Source organism: Barbus barbus (genome assembly GCF_936440315.1).
Source record: "Barbus barbus genome assembly, chromosome: 6".
Lineage (NCBI taxonomy): Eukaryota > Metazoa > Chordata > Actinopteri > Cypriniformes > Cyprinidae > Barbus > Barbus barbus.
This window is the reverse complement of record NC_136734.1, coordinates 27,758,851-27,774,538: the sequence shown is the minus strand read 5'-3', so window position 1 is coordinate 27,774,538 and position 15,688 is coordinate 27,758,851. Positions and strand designations below refer to the sequence as shown.

The 15,688-nt window shown below is 38.5% G+C and overlaps 2 protein-coding genes across 4 annotated transcripts in view; one reads left to right on the top strand and one right to left on the bottom strand.

Moving 5' to 3' along the window:
- Nucleotides 1-11,428, bottom strand: part of ttc33 (tetratricopeptide repeat domain 33) — a 29,773-nt gene extending 18,345 nt beyond the window's left edge. Inside the window, exons 1-2 of one of the 3 annotated variants that reach the window (XM_079419067.1) lie at nt 11,391-11,428; nt 10,103-10,327 (exon numbers count right to left, since the gene is read on the bottom strand). In XM_079419067.1, the coding sequence (XP_079275193.1) occupies nt 10,103-10,326 (224 nt within the window). In that variant the 5' untranslated portion in view covers nt 10,327; nt 11,391-11,428. Of the gene's footprint in view, nt 1-10,102; nt 10,328-11,345 lie in introns of all 3 variants that reach the window. The other 2 variants (XM_079419066.1, XM_079419068.1) reach the window with 2 other exon arrangements.
- Nucleotides 11,429-12,485: 1,057 nt separating this feature from the next.
- Nucleotides 12,486-15,416, top strand: fbp1b (fructose-1,6-bisphosphatase 1b). The gene is made up of 7 exons (XM_079418798.1): nt 12,486-12,715; nt 13,173-13,335; nt 13,548-13,640; nt 13,748-13,888; nt 13,987-14,124; nt 14,701-14,820; nt 14,907-15,416. Exons 1-7 carry the CDS (start codon nt 12,546-12,548, stop codon nt 15,093-15,095), a joined length of 1,014 nt encoding a protein of 337 aa, XP_079274924.1. The 5' UTR covers nt 12,486-12,545; the 3' UTR covers nt 15,096-15,416.
- The last annotated feature ends 272 nt before the right edge of the window (nt 15,417-15,688 follow it).

Here is a 15,688-nt window from a genome sequence, read left to right as displayed (position 1 = left end):
AAACCCACATAGCCCTGTGTGAAAAAGTGCTTGCCCCCTAAACCTAATAACTGGTTGGGCCACCCTTAGCAGCAACAACTGCAATCAAGCGTTTGCGATAACTTGCAATGAGTCTGTTACAGCGCTGTGGAGGAATTTTGGTCCACTCATCTTGGCAGAATTGTTGTAATTCAGCCACATTGGAGGGTTTTCGAGCATGAACCGCCTTTTTAAGGTCATGCCACAGCATCTCAATAGGATTCAGGTCAGGACTTTGATTAGGCCACTCCAAAGTCTTCATTTTGTTTGTCTTCAGCCATTCAGAGGTGGATTTGCTGGTGTGTTTTGGATCATTGCCCTGCTGCAGAAACCAAGTTCGCTTCAGCTTGAGGTCACAAACAGATGGCCGGACATTGTCCTTCAGGATTTTTTGGTAGACAGCTGAATTCATGCTTCCATTTACCACAGCAAGTCTTCCAGGTCCTGAAGCAGTAAAACAGCCTCAGACCATCACACTACCACCACCATATTTTACTGTTGGTATGATGTTCTTTTTCTGAAATGCTGTGTTACTTTTATGCCAGATGTAATGGGACACACACCTTCCAAAAAGTTCAACTTTTGTCTCGTCAGTCCACAGAGTATTTTCCCAAAAGTCTTGGGGATCATCAAGATGTTTTCTGGCAAAACTGAGACTTTATGCCTTTATGTTCTTTTTGCTCAGCAGCAGTTTTCGTCTTGGAACTCTGCCATGCAGGCCATTTTTGCCCAGTCTCTTTCTTATGGTGGAGTCATGAACACTGACCTTAACTGAGGAAAGTGAGGCCTGCAGTTCTTTAGATGTTGTTGTGGGGTCTTTTGTGACCTCTTGGATGAGTCGTCGCTGTGCTCTTGGGCTAATTTTGGTAGGCCGGCCACTGCTGGGAAGGTTCACCACTGTTCCATGTTTTCGCCATTTGTGGATAATGGCTCTCACTGTGGTTCGCTGGAGTCCCAAACTGATAGATCGCAATTACTTTCTTTCTCATTTGTTCCTGAATTTCTTTGGATCTCAACATGATGTGTAGCTTTTGGGGATCTTTTGATCTACTTCACTTTGTCAGGCAGGTCCTATTTAAGTGATTTCTTGATTGTGAACAGGTGTGGCAGTAATCAGGTCTGGGTGTGACTAGAGAAACTGAACTCAGGTGTGATAAACCACAGTTATGGTTTAGGGGGGGGGGGGGGGGGGGGGGGTTACTTGTGTTATCTTTGATTAACATTTAAATTTGTTGGATGATCTGAAACATTAAAGTGTGACAAACATGCAAAAAAATAAAAAATCAGGAAGGGGGCCAACACTTTTTCACACCACTGTATATAAAACCAGTCAGTATCTGGTGTGACCACCATTTTCCTCACGCAGTGCAACACATCTCCTTTGCATAGAGTTGATCAGGTTGTCCACTCCTCTTCAATGGCTGTGCGAAGTTGCTGGATATTGGCAGGAACTGGAACACGCTGTCGTATACGCCGATCCAGAGCATCCCAAACATGCTCAATATGTGACATGTCCGGTGAGTATGCTGGCCGTGCAAGAACTGGGATGTTTTCAGCTTCCAGGAATTGTGTACAGATCCTTGCAGCATGGGGCCCTGCATTATCATGCTGCAACATAAGGTGATGGTCGTGGATGAATGGCACAACAATGGGCCATGGGTATCTCTGTGCATTCAAAATGCCATCAACAAAATGCACCTGTGTTTGTTGTCCATAACATACACCTGCCCATACCATAACCCCACCGCCACCATGGGCCATTCGATCCACAACGTTGACATCAGCAAACCGCTCACCCACACGACGCCATACACGCTGTCTGCCATCTGCCCTGTACAGTGAAAACCGGGTTTCATCCGTGAAGAGAACACCTCTCCAAAGTGCCAGACGCCATCGAATGTGAGCATTGCCCACTCAAGTCAGTTACGACGACAAACTGCAGTCAGGTCAAGAGCCCGATGAGGATGACGAGCATGCAGATGAGCGTCCCTGAGACAGTTTCTGACAGTTTGGGCAGAAATTCTTTGGTTATGCAAACCGATTGTTGCAGCAGCTGTCCGGGTGGCTGGTCTCAGATGATCTTGGAGGTGAAGATACTGGATGTGGAGGTCCTGGGCTGGTGTGGTTACACGTGGTCTGCGGTTGTCAGGCCGGTTGGATGTACTGCCAAATTCTCTGAAACGCCTTTGGAGACGGCTTATGGTAGAGAAATGAACATTCAATTCACGGGCAACAGCTCTGGTGGACATTCGTGCCGTGAGCATGCCAATTGCATGCTCCCTCAAAACTTGCAACATCTGTGGCATTGTGCTGTGTGATAAAACTGCACATTTTAGAGTGGCCTTTCATTGTGGCCAGCCTAAGACACACCTGTGCAATAATCATGCTGTCTAATCAGCATCTTGATATGCCACACCTGTGAGGTGGATGGATTATCTCGGCAAAGGAGAATTGCTCACTAAAACAGATATAGACAGATTTGTGAACAATATTTGAGAGAAATAGGCCTTTTGTGTACATAGAAAAAGTCTTAGATCTTTGAGTTCAACTCATGAAAAATGGGGGCAAATTGGGGAGGGAGTGAATGTCCAGCGCTCTCTCCACCCTCAATACCACGACTGAGGTGCCCTTGAGCAAGGCACCGGACCCCCAACTGCTCCCCGGGCGCCGCAGCATAAATGGCTGCTCACTGCTCCGGGTGTGTGTTCACGGTGTGTGTGTGTTCACTGCTGTGTGTGTGCACATTGGATGGGTTAAATGCAGAGCACGAATTCCGAGTATGGGTCACCATACTTGGCAGTATCTCACTACACTTCAAAAACAAAAGTGTTGCGTTTATAATTTTGTTCAGTATATATATATATATATATATATATATATATATATATATATATATATATATATAGTGGCGGGAGGAGCAAACGACAGACACAGTGGGTGTGGCGTCAAGCCTCGGAGAGGTTTTTATTAAACAATAAAAAGGGAAAATAAAGTGTCCAAGGGGAAAAGTGTCCAAATAAACAGGGAACCTGGTGTCCTCGCTGTGCCGCGGGGCTAGTGAAGGAGGGTAGTGTTCGTCAGGGAAGGGTCCAGGGAAGGGGCGGAGTCCGGTGGCCGCACGCGCTCCCCTCTCGGGGCCAGAAGCGAGTGACGGCGGCGGCGTCTCTTGCGCGGCTCCTTCCAACTCCTAGGTTCCCGGCGCTTCTGGGGGACTCGACGGCCCGGCATCCTGGCCCGTCAGCCACCTAACGGGTGCGGCAGTCCTCCTCGACGCACCCTTCCTGGACCCACGAGGACACCAGCGTGCATGCACGGGGAAGAGACCGGTCTCCCGAGGAGAGGCGCGCTCGGCGTTTAAACAGCGGTGGTGATGAGGCTCTATTCACATCAGGTGCGCCTCATCACACACCGCCAGCCCTGGATGTTCAGCGCCCCTCCTCTCTCACACACCCACTCCCGTCTGGAGCCTGGTGAAGGGCGGCGAATACGGGACGGGGTGGTGATGACAATAAGGGGGGAGGCGGCTGACTCGTCACAATATATATATATATATATATATATATATATATATATATATATATATATATATATATATATATATATATATATATATATATATATATATATAGATATATATATATATATATATATATATATATATATAGTACCTGTGTGATACATCAACTTGTGTGATTTATGATTCAGACGGAGGGAAAAATAAATCAAATAGGTAATTGGGATGTTTGATGGAAATAAGATGGAATTTTTCCAACCTGAGTCTTGTGGCGAAATGTCTAATACGTATCCAAATTATTTTCACATGTTAAAATGGTTAAAGTGTTGCATTATCAGGTTAACTATGCAGCAGTTTATAAACAGTAACAATGGCCGTAAGGCTTGATCTAACTTAGTGGAAGTTTATAAGAAAGAAAAGCACCATTAAAAAGTAAAAGAAACAAAGTGAAAGTCATGTTAATACTGGGATAAATAATTGGTCGCAGGGTTAAATGACAAAGTAAGCAAACTGCTGAGAAAATCCAGCTTTCAAAACTCTCATGTAGCTCAAGAACTAACTTGTTATATTGGGATAGAAATAAATATAATGCATCTCAGCATGACACTACAGTTGGATAACAATACAACATTTATATGCAGTGGCGATTCTAGACCTCATATTTTACACCCTTTCAGTTTTAAAAACACAAAATCAGTTTCAAATGCAGTCTCATGGTGAGTGCACTGTCTTGACCTGTACCCACTTTCCTCCATCTCCATGTAATTTCCTTATCACAATCCACTTATTCTCCAAAAAACTTGATTATAAGAGTCGCCAAGGGCAACACGCCTCTTCAGGGGCTGCTGGGTTTCACTTACTGGTGTAAAGCATTAGCCAGGACCATTGTTTAACAGAGCATCATCACTGACCCCATCTATAATGGCTACAATATGTGAAATATAAAGGTGATTTAAAGTAATAAGGACGTTTAAGTCTTTTGTGAGAATGTGAATGAGACAGAGTCACCTCAAGTTACTTGCCGTAGCATCTGCACTATTGTACTGCAAATGGTCCCATATAATAGGTGGCTTTAACTACTATGTACTGTACGTACTGTGTTAAACAAGTACTTACTGTGTTCATATTGTATTGCAAAACATGCTTAAACTTTATTTAGATAAGCTTTATTTTAAGGTGTCTATAATACAGAGTAATTACCTAGTTAAGTACCTAGTAGTAGCCGTTGTACTTACATGAAACTAAATGTACTTACCATGTAACTAAGTTATAGAACAGCCTGTAATTACAGTTTGTAATTATGTAGATTTAAAGTAAAATAGTCATAAAAAAAATAATAATATTGATCACAGCAATAAAAATAAGGATTTGAAAAAAAATAAAAAAAATTTAATAATAATAAAAACAAGAAACTTAAAAACAAATATTCTCAAGCTTTGGGTAATATTAATTAACTACATGTACTTACTATATGGGTAGGGTTAGGATTAGGGTTCGGCTTAGGGTTACTTGAAAGACCCATTTCTTCCATCTTTATTTGACCCTCTAGTTCGCTCTATTCTAAATCTATACTTTAAAAAAAAAACTAACACTAGCTTTTCTAATCTTTTTGTATTCTATCTCTGTTTTCTTTTTATTTATTATACAGTTAACAAAAGCAAAAAAGACCTCTAACACTAGCTTGCTCTATTCTGTTTTCTTTTTATTATATAATTTAAAAACACAAACCTTGCTATGTGTACTGCGTTAACCTAACAGACTTATATAGCACTTGCATATCATTGCTCTTTTGTTGATTTTGATTGCATCCATTGTCCTCATTTGTAAGCTGCTTTGGATAAAAGCGTCTGCTAAATGACTAAATGTAAATGTAATTATGCATAAACTGTTTTTATAATAGTAAATACATGTAACGTGTAACAAGGACATCTTAAAATAAAGTGTTACCCAAAAGAGTTCTGCTGCAATTGAGTTGGAAAATGGGTAACGTTAGGGACAGGTTTGGTGGTATGGGTAGGTTTAAGGGTGAGTTAAGATGTAAGGGATGGGCTAACAGTGTAATTAGGGGCCAAGCACCGAAGGTGCGATGGCACCTTTTTTATCCGTTGGTGTTCCTCTTATTATTATTCTTCCGCTCTGGAAGTCTATAGCAGCCCATAGAACCGCTTGCGGGAAAGCTGTGAAATTTGGCACACTGATAGGGGACAGTCCCAACATTAACCATAGCAAGTTTGGAATCTCCAACTCAAACTCTCTAGTGCTAACACTTGTCCAAATTTTTACTCATGTTTATGCTAATAACTTTTGAACCGTAAGGCACAGAAGGAAAATTCCTTGGCTCATGACGAGTCGAAAGGACACAAAATTCCAAAATAGGTTTAGGTTTAGTTTTTTTGCTATTTTTAATAATACGAAATTCCTACTTTTTCAAACTCGTCCTAGACAGTTTGTCTGATCTTCACCAAAATTGGCACAGATCATCTTCATACCATTCTGGCAAACAGTTATGGAATTCAAGTTGATTCGTCCAACTGTTCTTGAATAACATGCGAATGAATTCTACAAAAAACATGCAAAAATGGATGTGAGGCTATATCTCCGCAATGGTTTGGCATATTGAAACCAAACTTGGTGTGTGACATAAGTATGACCTGAGGCTACCTGCAGTGTTTTCGGCACAGTTCCACCTAGTGGTCAGGAGATATGAAAAATGGCTATTTTTGCTTATAACTTCTGAATGGTTTGGTCACAAATCACAAAACTGGTCTATTTAGATTTTTGGGATCATGCTGAGTCGAACCATATCCAATTTTCCCATGTCAGCTATTTTGGGCATCAGCCATTTTGAATTGTGTCATAAAATGCTATATTTTACGAACGCATTCAGCAACATGCCCTGACGGTACTCAAAAAGTTTGGGGGCAGCGCCACCTTGTGGTCAAATGTTAAAATGAAATTTCTAAAAATGCTAATAAAATTTGCTTACATTAGCTTATTGGAATGAGACTGATGTTGATAGATTCCTTGGATCATGCCGAGAACTTTGATATCAATTGTGGAATTTTGTACATTTTGAAATTTGTACATTTTACCAAAAGTACGAATTTGCTGGAAAGATGCCAAACTGCATCTGGGGCTGTATATCTGCAAAGCTTTGACATATTGACTCTACACTGACCAGGCCACATCATTTTGGTAACAGTGCTACCTATTGGTCAAAAGCAGTAAACCATTCATTAACCATTGATTATGAAATGTCCAAAAATGCTAATAATTTTTGATTGCATTAGCCTATTATAATGAAACTGGTCTCAAAATATTCCTTGGGTCATGCAGACAACATAGATACCAATTATGCCATTGTGGGCCGAACTTCGTGTCCGCCATTTTGATTCATGTTGAAAACCTACTTTTTCGAACTCTTCCTCAACCACTGATCCAATTTTCACCAAAATCGAATCAGATCATCATCAGATAGTGCTGACAAAAATTATGGATTTTGTGTTGATAGACAAAACCATTTTTGTATAGCGCCGCAACAAATTTGAGGCATAATGCCAGATTATGTCTGAGGTTTAGTCTTCGCAAAGCTTTGAGATACTGCCAACAAACTTTTTGGAGGAAGAACAGTTTGTTCAAAAACCAGTAGGACATTTAACCCCACATGGGAAATAACCAAAAAACAAAAAAAACTTCTTTGCTCAGCAGTCAAAAGGTACAGTTAAGCATTTTACACTCGTTATACGGTTACCTGCTGTTTTCAGTCAATTTTATGAGCCCAAGGGAAAGACTGTTTACACCAAATGCAAATCACCAAATTATGCAGCCAAAGAACACTACAGGGACAAACCGATCCTTTAGTAAGACAGATCCAAAGGGGTAATCATACATAAACACCAAAACCTGTGGCCCTGTCATTTACTTGACTTGATCTGGCAATAAATAAATTCAACCTCCTACCAAAGACCAGCTGCTATCAACGCCTTGCCATCATCACATTTTCTAGCCTATCTGGACTTCCTTTAATTTCTCTGAAAAAGCAGGTGCAACGAATATTGGCATAGTGCTACGGTAATCGTACCATGAGCAGCAGCGGCCTACAGTGCACAATTACACTGTTTGAGCCAAAGTGCTGCTTAATCATGCAATTTAAAAAACATTTCAGACTACAGCTCTTAAAGGAATCCAAACAAGGACGGAGACAAAGAGAGTGGAGAAGAAAAGAAGGAGCTAAAAGGTTGTAAATTTGAAGAGTGACACTTCACCCTGACCTCCCATAGTCTCTTGTTAAGGCTTTACAGGGTAAGGCCGCAATAACAGCAGCTTGAGTTTAATCCATGCCTCTAAACCATCTTCCAGTAAGTTCAAGCTATTCTTTTATCCTTTTCAAATGCTTGCTGGCTATGACGTTTTATTGCCTTTCTTTGGACACTGAGAAAACAAGCGGCCTAATTTGACTTATTGTTCCGGTTAAGTGGTAAAAAGATGAGAAATTTGAGAAAGAAGCCCTTTTTCCTCTCCATCTCATATTTCGTAAAACACCCACTCAGCTCAAAGAGACGAGGATCATCCTAAGGTTTATACGGACACACCTGCTACATTGATTCATCTAGGAAATGCTGCCTCCAAGAGAAGAGAGTGCATATTAAATAATGGCATAACTTTAATTATTTATCTTAGAAAATAATGAAAGCAAAAAGCGAACATTGGAGTGTATTACTTTACAGCTCAGTCGCATTTCATGACCGTTGGTTGAGCTTTTCACGGATATGCTGAAACCAAAAGTCCCATTTGAGTGCTAAAATTTTCAGCTTCTTCATACTGTACTGAACTCCTGTTTAGGCTTCTCCTGCCAGTGTTGGACTTACTTCATGAAAGTCATTACAACAATAAATGTCAATAGAAGTAGACAGATGTAATCCTTTTTTATACTTGAAATGAACGAAGCACAAGATTTCCTTTGAAAAGTGATATAATAAACAGCTTTTTTCTTGTGCTCAGTTTATATTTTTAATTCAGGATGAATAATGTAAATAGTTGGCTGTAAGTGAATGTTTTTAAAAGCACCCAGAAATGTGATTGAAAATGTCTATATAATTAATTTGCATGGGGGTCTGAGCTGTCAAGTTCCAAAATTAAAAAAAGGGCACCATAAAAAGCATCATACTCCATAGAAAATCTGCACTATATTTCAGGTCTTCTGAAGCAATGTAATAGTTTTGTATGAGCCAGCATATTTTGGGTGAACAAGTTAAACAAGTGACAGCCACATGCAGCGAGTCCATAGCGAACCCACAATCCCATCTGCTGGATGAATGTGGCACTGTTATAATTGGCACCGTTAAGACCCGCCACTTATCTTCTTTGTTGATGACTCTTAAGAACTCTGTTTCTATCACTTGATAATAACTGCTTTGTCATGATGCTGGCCAATGCATTGGCCTTACATAACTACTAACAGATGAATAACCGTAAAGGCAAAACAGCTGTCAGTTTTTCCTGGAAGGAATTTGACTGGCACACGCTGCCAGAATGTAAAAAAAACAGAGAGACTTACTGAAAATCAGGTAAGATGAGAGAGGTTTCCATGGGCCAACAAGTATCTTATTATGTGACTTGTCTTTTCAAATCAAGCAGACAGACAGCTCCCTGTCAAAACCAGGATATCAATGTCATACCAGTTTGTATGAGTGTATATGCTATTGTATGAGAGTCTTTTTGAAATAAATCTTGTATGTTCACGAAGGATGCATTTATTTAATCAAAAATGCGGTAAAACGGTAATATTGTGAAATGATGAAACTTTAATTATTTTTAAGTTCATATATATTTTTATAATATTTTTGTAATGAAGTATTTCTATATTATAATATTTTTTATCATTTAAATTTATAAATGCTTTCTAAAAAAAATGCTTTCTAAATTAATACATTTTAAAATGCAATTTATTCCTGTGATGGCAAAGCTGAATTTTCAGCAGCCATTACTCCAGTCTTCAGTGTTACATGATCCTTCAGAAATCATATATGTTGATTTGGTGCTCAAGAAACTTTACTTATTATCATTGTTGAAATCCATTGCCCTGCTTATTATTTTGTGGAAACTGAGAAAATAGAAATAGAAAGTGATAGAATAAATAGAAAGTAAAAAACAGCATTCATTTGAAATAGAAATCTTTTGTAACATAACTCTCTTTACTGTCACTTTTGATTAATTTAATGTGTCATTGTTGCATGAAAGTTTTAATTTCATTCGAAATATCTTGCTGAACTTTCAAACAGTAGTGTACATAAGCAAGAGTAGATTACAATGGTGCACCCACAAAACACTTTGGAAACATTTAACATCTTTACATAATTTCAACTCACTTACTTTTTGACTCATACCACATATAATGCTTCAGACTGTAACTAAGACATAAAAACAGTAGAAGCAATGTTGTTTGACACTTGTTTCTTTCAGTACATACTTCTTGCTATTCTCCAGCATCGGCTGCCTAATCGCTCATCCTCTGTTAAGACTGCTGGAAATAGGCATTTGGATTTAACAAGCACACAAACAAACGTCTACCTGCCCTGCTCAGCGAGCAGCATTCCTTCATCCTTTAGCCTCTTGCTCTTAGCAGCACAATCCTCCAGCAGCACCTCTCGCCGCCGTTTGATGACGTGCAGCCAATCAACTCCCTCCTTCTCCACATCCTCATCTTCCGCCTGCTCTGAGTCCTTCTCAAACTGCTGCACTGTCGTCTTGGAAACTTTTTCCCCCACCTTACGTTTCCAGCCAAAGGAGGCCATTCTGAAAAAACAAAATATAAATTATTTCTTTCCATTCAAAAGAGGGAGCAGCTACTGTATAACTAGCAATAATGAATACTATATTCAAATGTAGCAATTAACAGAACAGCCACACGTTTTCAAGAAAACATTTTTACAATACAAATTAGCACTGCTGATAGTGATTCAGAAGGTAGATCTGTTATGTTTTTCTTATTCTTAAAATTACTACAAGTAATTCATTAACAAATTCACAATATTTACATAAAATGTAAAGACATTGTCTGTGTGTATGACATGACAAAGACATGAGAAGGACATTGGGAATCTAATCTGAGGGCAAACTTTGAAGATATATTGGTATTTTCTACAATATATTGTAAAAGGTTTAGCCCTATTTGTTTGTTAGACTATTACATGATCTCATTTTAGATATTGTTCATATTCATTTAAAACTACATTGGTTTTTCTCCATGCAAAAGCACTGACAAACTAATTAATCTTTTATTTAAATAAATTGCATAACACTATACTTTATCACTATATTTGCCATCCAAAGAAGATAATCGCGAGGAACGGACAGAGGTTTATTATTATTATTATTATTAATTTGAGATGTTATAAATTCCAACATTCACCTCTACATTTATTTTAAAGTGGTTTGAATGACCTAGGTAACTGTCCCAGCCAAACATTTATAAAAAATTAAGTAAAATAAACCTTTTAACATTGTTTTCTGCACTGAAACAACGCATCATGCATTATTGTTTTTGCATTTATAGTGGCTTTGTTCAGTTGTAAATTTCAAGCTTCAGTCATCTCATATTGAACCTGTAACTGAGGTCAATAACAGGCGTAAGCTGATAAAGCTCTGAAGTAGCACATGGCCACATTCATAATGTGTGAATAATAAAGCACTTTCTGCGCTACCATTTTCTAAACAATATTTCCGTTTGCGCGTGCGGCTGAACAAGCACGCTAAATTAAAACTATTGGTTTCAAAAAAGCCAAATCCGATTTATAAATAGAACTCAAAATACCCCAGCACCTACTGCAGGTTGCGTTTTAATCTGTGCGTTACTCACAAATGTTTTGGATCTGTCCACACGCAGCTCTCTAACCCGGAAGTACTCTCTTAAAGGTACAGAGGCAGTTTTAAGAGACTAAACATTACGACCGGATTTCAACAAGCGAGACTGGATCTGAATCCTGTATTTTGTTTAATTGTTACTGTATACAGTAACAAAAACAGGATATTTATTTTGCAGATAAACAAACAAAAAAGAAAGAAAGAAAGAAAGAAAGAAAGAAAGAAAGAAAGAAAGAAAGAAAGAAAGAAAGAAAGAAAGAAATAGCTTGTACATTGTCTTTTTTGGAGCAGCGAACAACTTCATGTAGCCTATTAATCAAGAGCTGTGATAAATCTTTGTCTTCTCTCCTACTTTTGATTATTTATAATAAGATATTATTTGAATCATTTTGAATTATCATCATCATCATTATCATTATTAAGTTTATTATTGTACTGTACTGTACCATCATTTTAGCCCTGAAAACCAGCAAAGATCAGAGTTGAACCATTAAAAATCCTGAATAGTTATTTAGTGCATGTTTGTAAAATCTTGCGTAAGAATCTCACTGCCCCACTCTTTTGTGGCCAATTAACCTTCAGAACAGAATCAAGCACACTAACCTTTGAACTGCACGTTGATCACGGACACCCCGTGTTTCTGCTGACAGTTCTGCACGACCGATCAATGATTAGTCACTACAACTATGTCATATGTGGATCTTTAGGTAAACAGATGAATGAATTTTGCAAAATTCTCTGTAGAATAGAATAGCTATAGTCAGTGATTTTATCATCCATTCATTTTATTACTTTTTTGTAAGCACAGATCTTATAACTGAGACCTAGATGCAATTTGTTGCACAAAGTAGGTTTACATTGCAAAATGTTAATCAATCAATCACAGATCAAATGAGCTAAACTAATACAATCATTTTCATTGTTTTGAAGAGACTGTCCCCCTGCACTCAGGGTGAAATCTGTGATAAACTCTGGACTTCGGCCAGGCCCCCTACATGTGCAAAAAAACACTCCTCCCTTTTAACTCTACCTGCAATTGGCTAAACTACCATCACTCCCCCTTTAAACCCAGTCATATATCTACACTTAATTCTTATACATCCTTTCCGATAGGAATCAGCAGGAACTCACGCTTTAGCAGTCAGTCATCATGTCAGACAGAGGTGCATTTGATACTAATGTGGTGACCCTCACCAGATTTGTCTTGGAAGAGGGCAGAAAAGCCAAAGGAACGGGCGAGCTTACAACCCTTCTAAACTCCATGTGCACGGCCATCAAAGCCATTTCCACTGCAGTCAGAAAAGCTGGCATTGCCAATCTGTGAGTATCTGCCAATGAGTCTTTTAATATTGTGGTTTTCAGACCGTTTCTGTCATTTTCGCTTCCTATAGTATAAAAAGTGAGGAAACTTCTCTATTTATTGGTATTGAATGGGCAGCCACACTGTCAATTCCCAGACTATTTGTGCTTGAGTGTCTTGTTGACTAGAAACTTTTCAATAGTTTAAACTTCATTTCCATCTGTGCAAAAAGCTTTTTCTGATGCATCTTACTGATGCACATTTTACGATATGCCAGTGTACTATTGTAGCATCTGCTCATTTCAGCTACTTTGCAAACAAACACTACAGACTGAGGCAATGATTAGACCTTGTCTCTTGTTGAAATAGGGGGCAAAGGTCGACTCTTTCCTAAGTTATCAGCACTCAGAAGAAAGCATATAGAACACATAATTCTCCATGAATAAGGTTTGAATTCTATCTTTTTCTTTTTCTCAGATATGGAATTGCCGGGAGCACAAATGTTACAGGTGACCAGGTGAAAAAGTTAGATATCATATCTAATGATCTTGTTATAAACATGATTAAATCCTCCTTCACATCCTGTGTTTTGGTGTCTGAAGAAAATGATCACGCCATCATTATAGAACCAGAGAAAAGGGTAAGTGTGTGCATCACTGGTTTTGTTGTTGTTTTAACCTGAAAAAAAACCCTTGATCAATTAAAGTAAAAGTAAAATGTCAAAGTAAACCCCACAGTCACTTTATTAACTGTAACAACAGGTTTTATAATAATAATGTTATTAATGATGTAATGTTGTAATGAAGTATTTCTGTACAGGCCAATAAACTGACTCTTTTTCTTTTTGCTCAGGGCAAATACGTGGTTTGCTTTGACCCTCTGGATGGCTCTTCAAACATTGACTGCTTAGCTTCTATTGGAACCATTTTTGCAGTCTACAGAAAGGTACAGGACAGGCTTTCGTGTGATTTGCAGTACAAACATATCTCTTTTCAGTCATCTAAAGACTAATGAAATGCTTTTGTTTGTTTGTGTGTGCACATGATCTCCAGGAAACTGATGATGAACCCTCAGAGAAGGATGCCTTGCGGAGTGGCAGAGACATTGTGGCAGCAGGGTATGCTCTTTATGGCAGTGCTACCATGCTGGTTCTCTCCACAGGACAGGGTGTCAACTGCTTCATGCTTGATCCTGTAAATCAGAATTATGTTACATACTTCATATCCTATTTAACTTTAAATAGTTGAATTACCTCTTAATCTTTCTGCATTATTTCCTCCTCCATCATTAGGCCATTGGTGAGTTTATACTTGTAGATCGGGATGTGAAGATTAAGAAGAAGGGAAAGATTTACAGTCTGAATGAAGGCTATGCAGCGCATTTTTACCCAGATGTGACAGAATATCTGAAAAAGAAGAAATTCCCAGAGGTAAGAGGCTCCAGATTTTGAGAATATGTCACTAAAGTGTCCGAGCTAGAGAAACATCCTACTATCTGTTTAATAGCCGTTACTATCATGGTAGGGTCAGATCTTAATTCTAAAGGCCATTGCACACCGAGTACAACATTTTTGCACGTTGAGAAATAAATACAACCTTACGTTGTGTCAATCACGTTTACACTCTGCCTCCGAAACTTTCATCTGTCATTAAAAAAGGTTTGATTTTCTGTTTTTCTGCTTTATTGTAACTTTAAATCAATTTAAAAGTATTAATTTCTTTAAACAAATGTATTGACCCTAAGCGTTTGAACTGTAGCATAGTTAGTTTTTGTAACATTATTTCCGAAGGGTGAAAAGTACTCAGTTAAAGTTAAATGTAAAAAAAAAATAAATGTTTTTTTACTTTCACTCAAATATGGTTACATATTTGGACTTAAGTAGAATTTTGACTTATTTAAATTATTTCTCTCTTCTAAATGTGCAGTAGAACACTATAGAGAAAATCTGTAAAATTCAGACAATTCAGACTGACAGTAAATATAAGATTCCCACTCTGACCGGCAGGATGGCAGTTCACCCTATGGAGGACGCTATGTGGGCTCAATGGTAGCTGATGTGCACAGGACTCTGGTCTATGGTGGCATTTTCCTGTATCCTGCTAATATCAAGAGCCCCAAGGGCAAGGTGAGGAGAAACAGAGTTTAAAAGGGATTTTAAAGTGTATTTATGGCAACAATATAACTGGTTTCATGTTTCTTTCTGGGCTCCAGCTGAGGCTGTTGTATGAGTGCAACCCCATGGCCTTCATCATGGAGCAGGCTGGTGGTATGGCAACGACAGGAGCCATGAATGTTCTAGACATCAAACCAGACTCAATCCACCAGAGGGTTCCTGTAGTGCTGGGCTCACCTGATGATGTACAGGAATATATCTCCATCTTTAAGAAACACTCGAAATGAGATGCAACCAGATGAGCATCTTTTGTCATCTACTACAACCACCGCCATCCCACTGAACCTCAAAAACAAATAAGCGAAACTTAAGGACTCTGCATGAAGCATCCATCTGTATAGAATACAAGAAGTTTCTATTTTAAGTTTCATTTTCACACGTTTGTTCTGTGTAAATGTTTGTACTCTTATGCGTTCTAGTTATGTAATTCATAATATAAAGAAATTATAAATACATAATCCAATGTTATACATTTTACACTCTCTGATATTAAGCCCCATAAACACTTCTGTTCAAATTGAAATTAAAATCAGTATTGTTTTATTGTGTGCATATTTAACATCATTTGATGATCAAAAATCGTTGGAAGGCATGCTGCAACTACAGATGTAGCTCTGCTTCCCACCAAGATATTTTTTTAGACCAGCAGTATTTAAAAGGAAACTGACAACCGCAGTTTAAAAAATGATGTTGTTGCCTGTTGTAGCCCTCCTGTAATTGGTTTGAATGAATGAATGAATGAATGATGCATTTATATAGCGCTTTATTGTGTATTGCTGTACACCCAAAGCGCTTTACAATCATGTGGGGGGTCTCTCCT

Excerpts from the sequence above, each read along its gene's own strand:
- fbp1b (XM_079418798.1), top strand. The coding sequence starts at position 12,546 with ATGTCAGACAGAGGTGCATTTGATACTAATGTGGTGACCCTCACCAGA. Across the intron at positions 13,336-13,547 it reads TTATAGAACCAGAGAAAAGG|GGCAAATACGTGGTTTGCTT; the intron begins GTAAGTGTGTGC and ends CTTTTTGCTCAG. Across the intron at positions 13,889-13,986 it reads ACTGCTTCATGCTTGATCCT|GCCATTGGTGAGTTTATACT; the intron begins GTAAATCAGAAT and ends CTCCATCATTAG.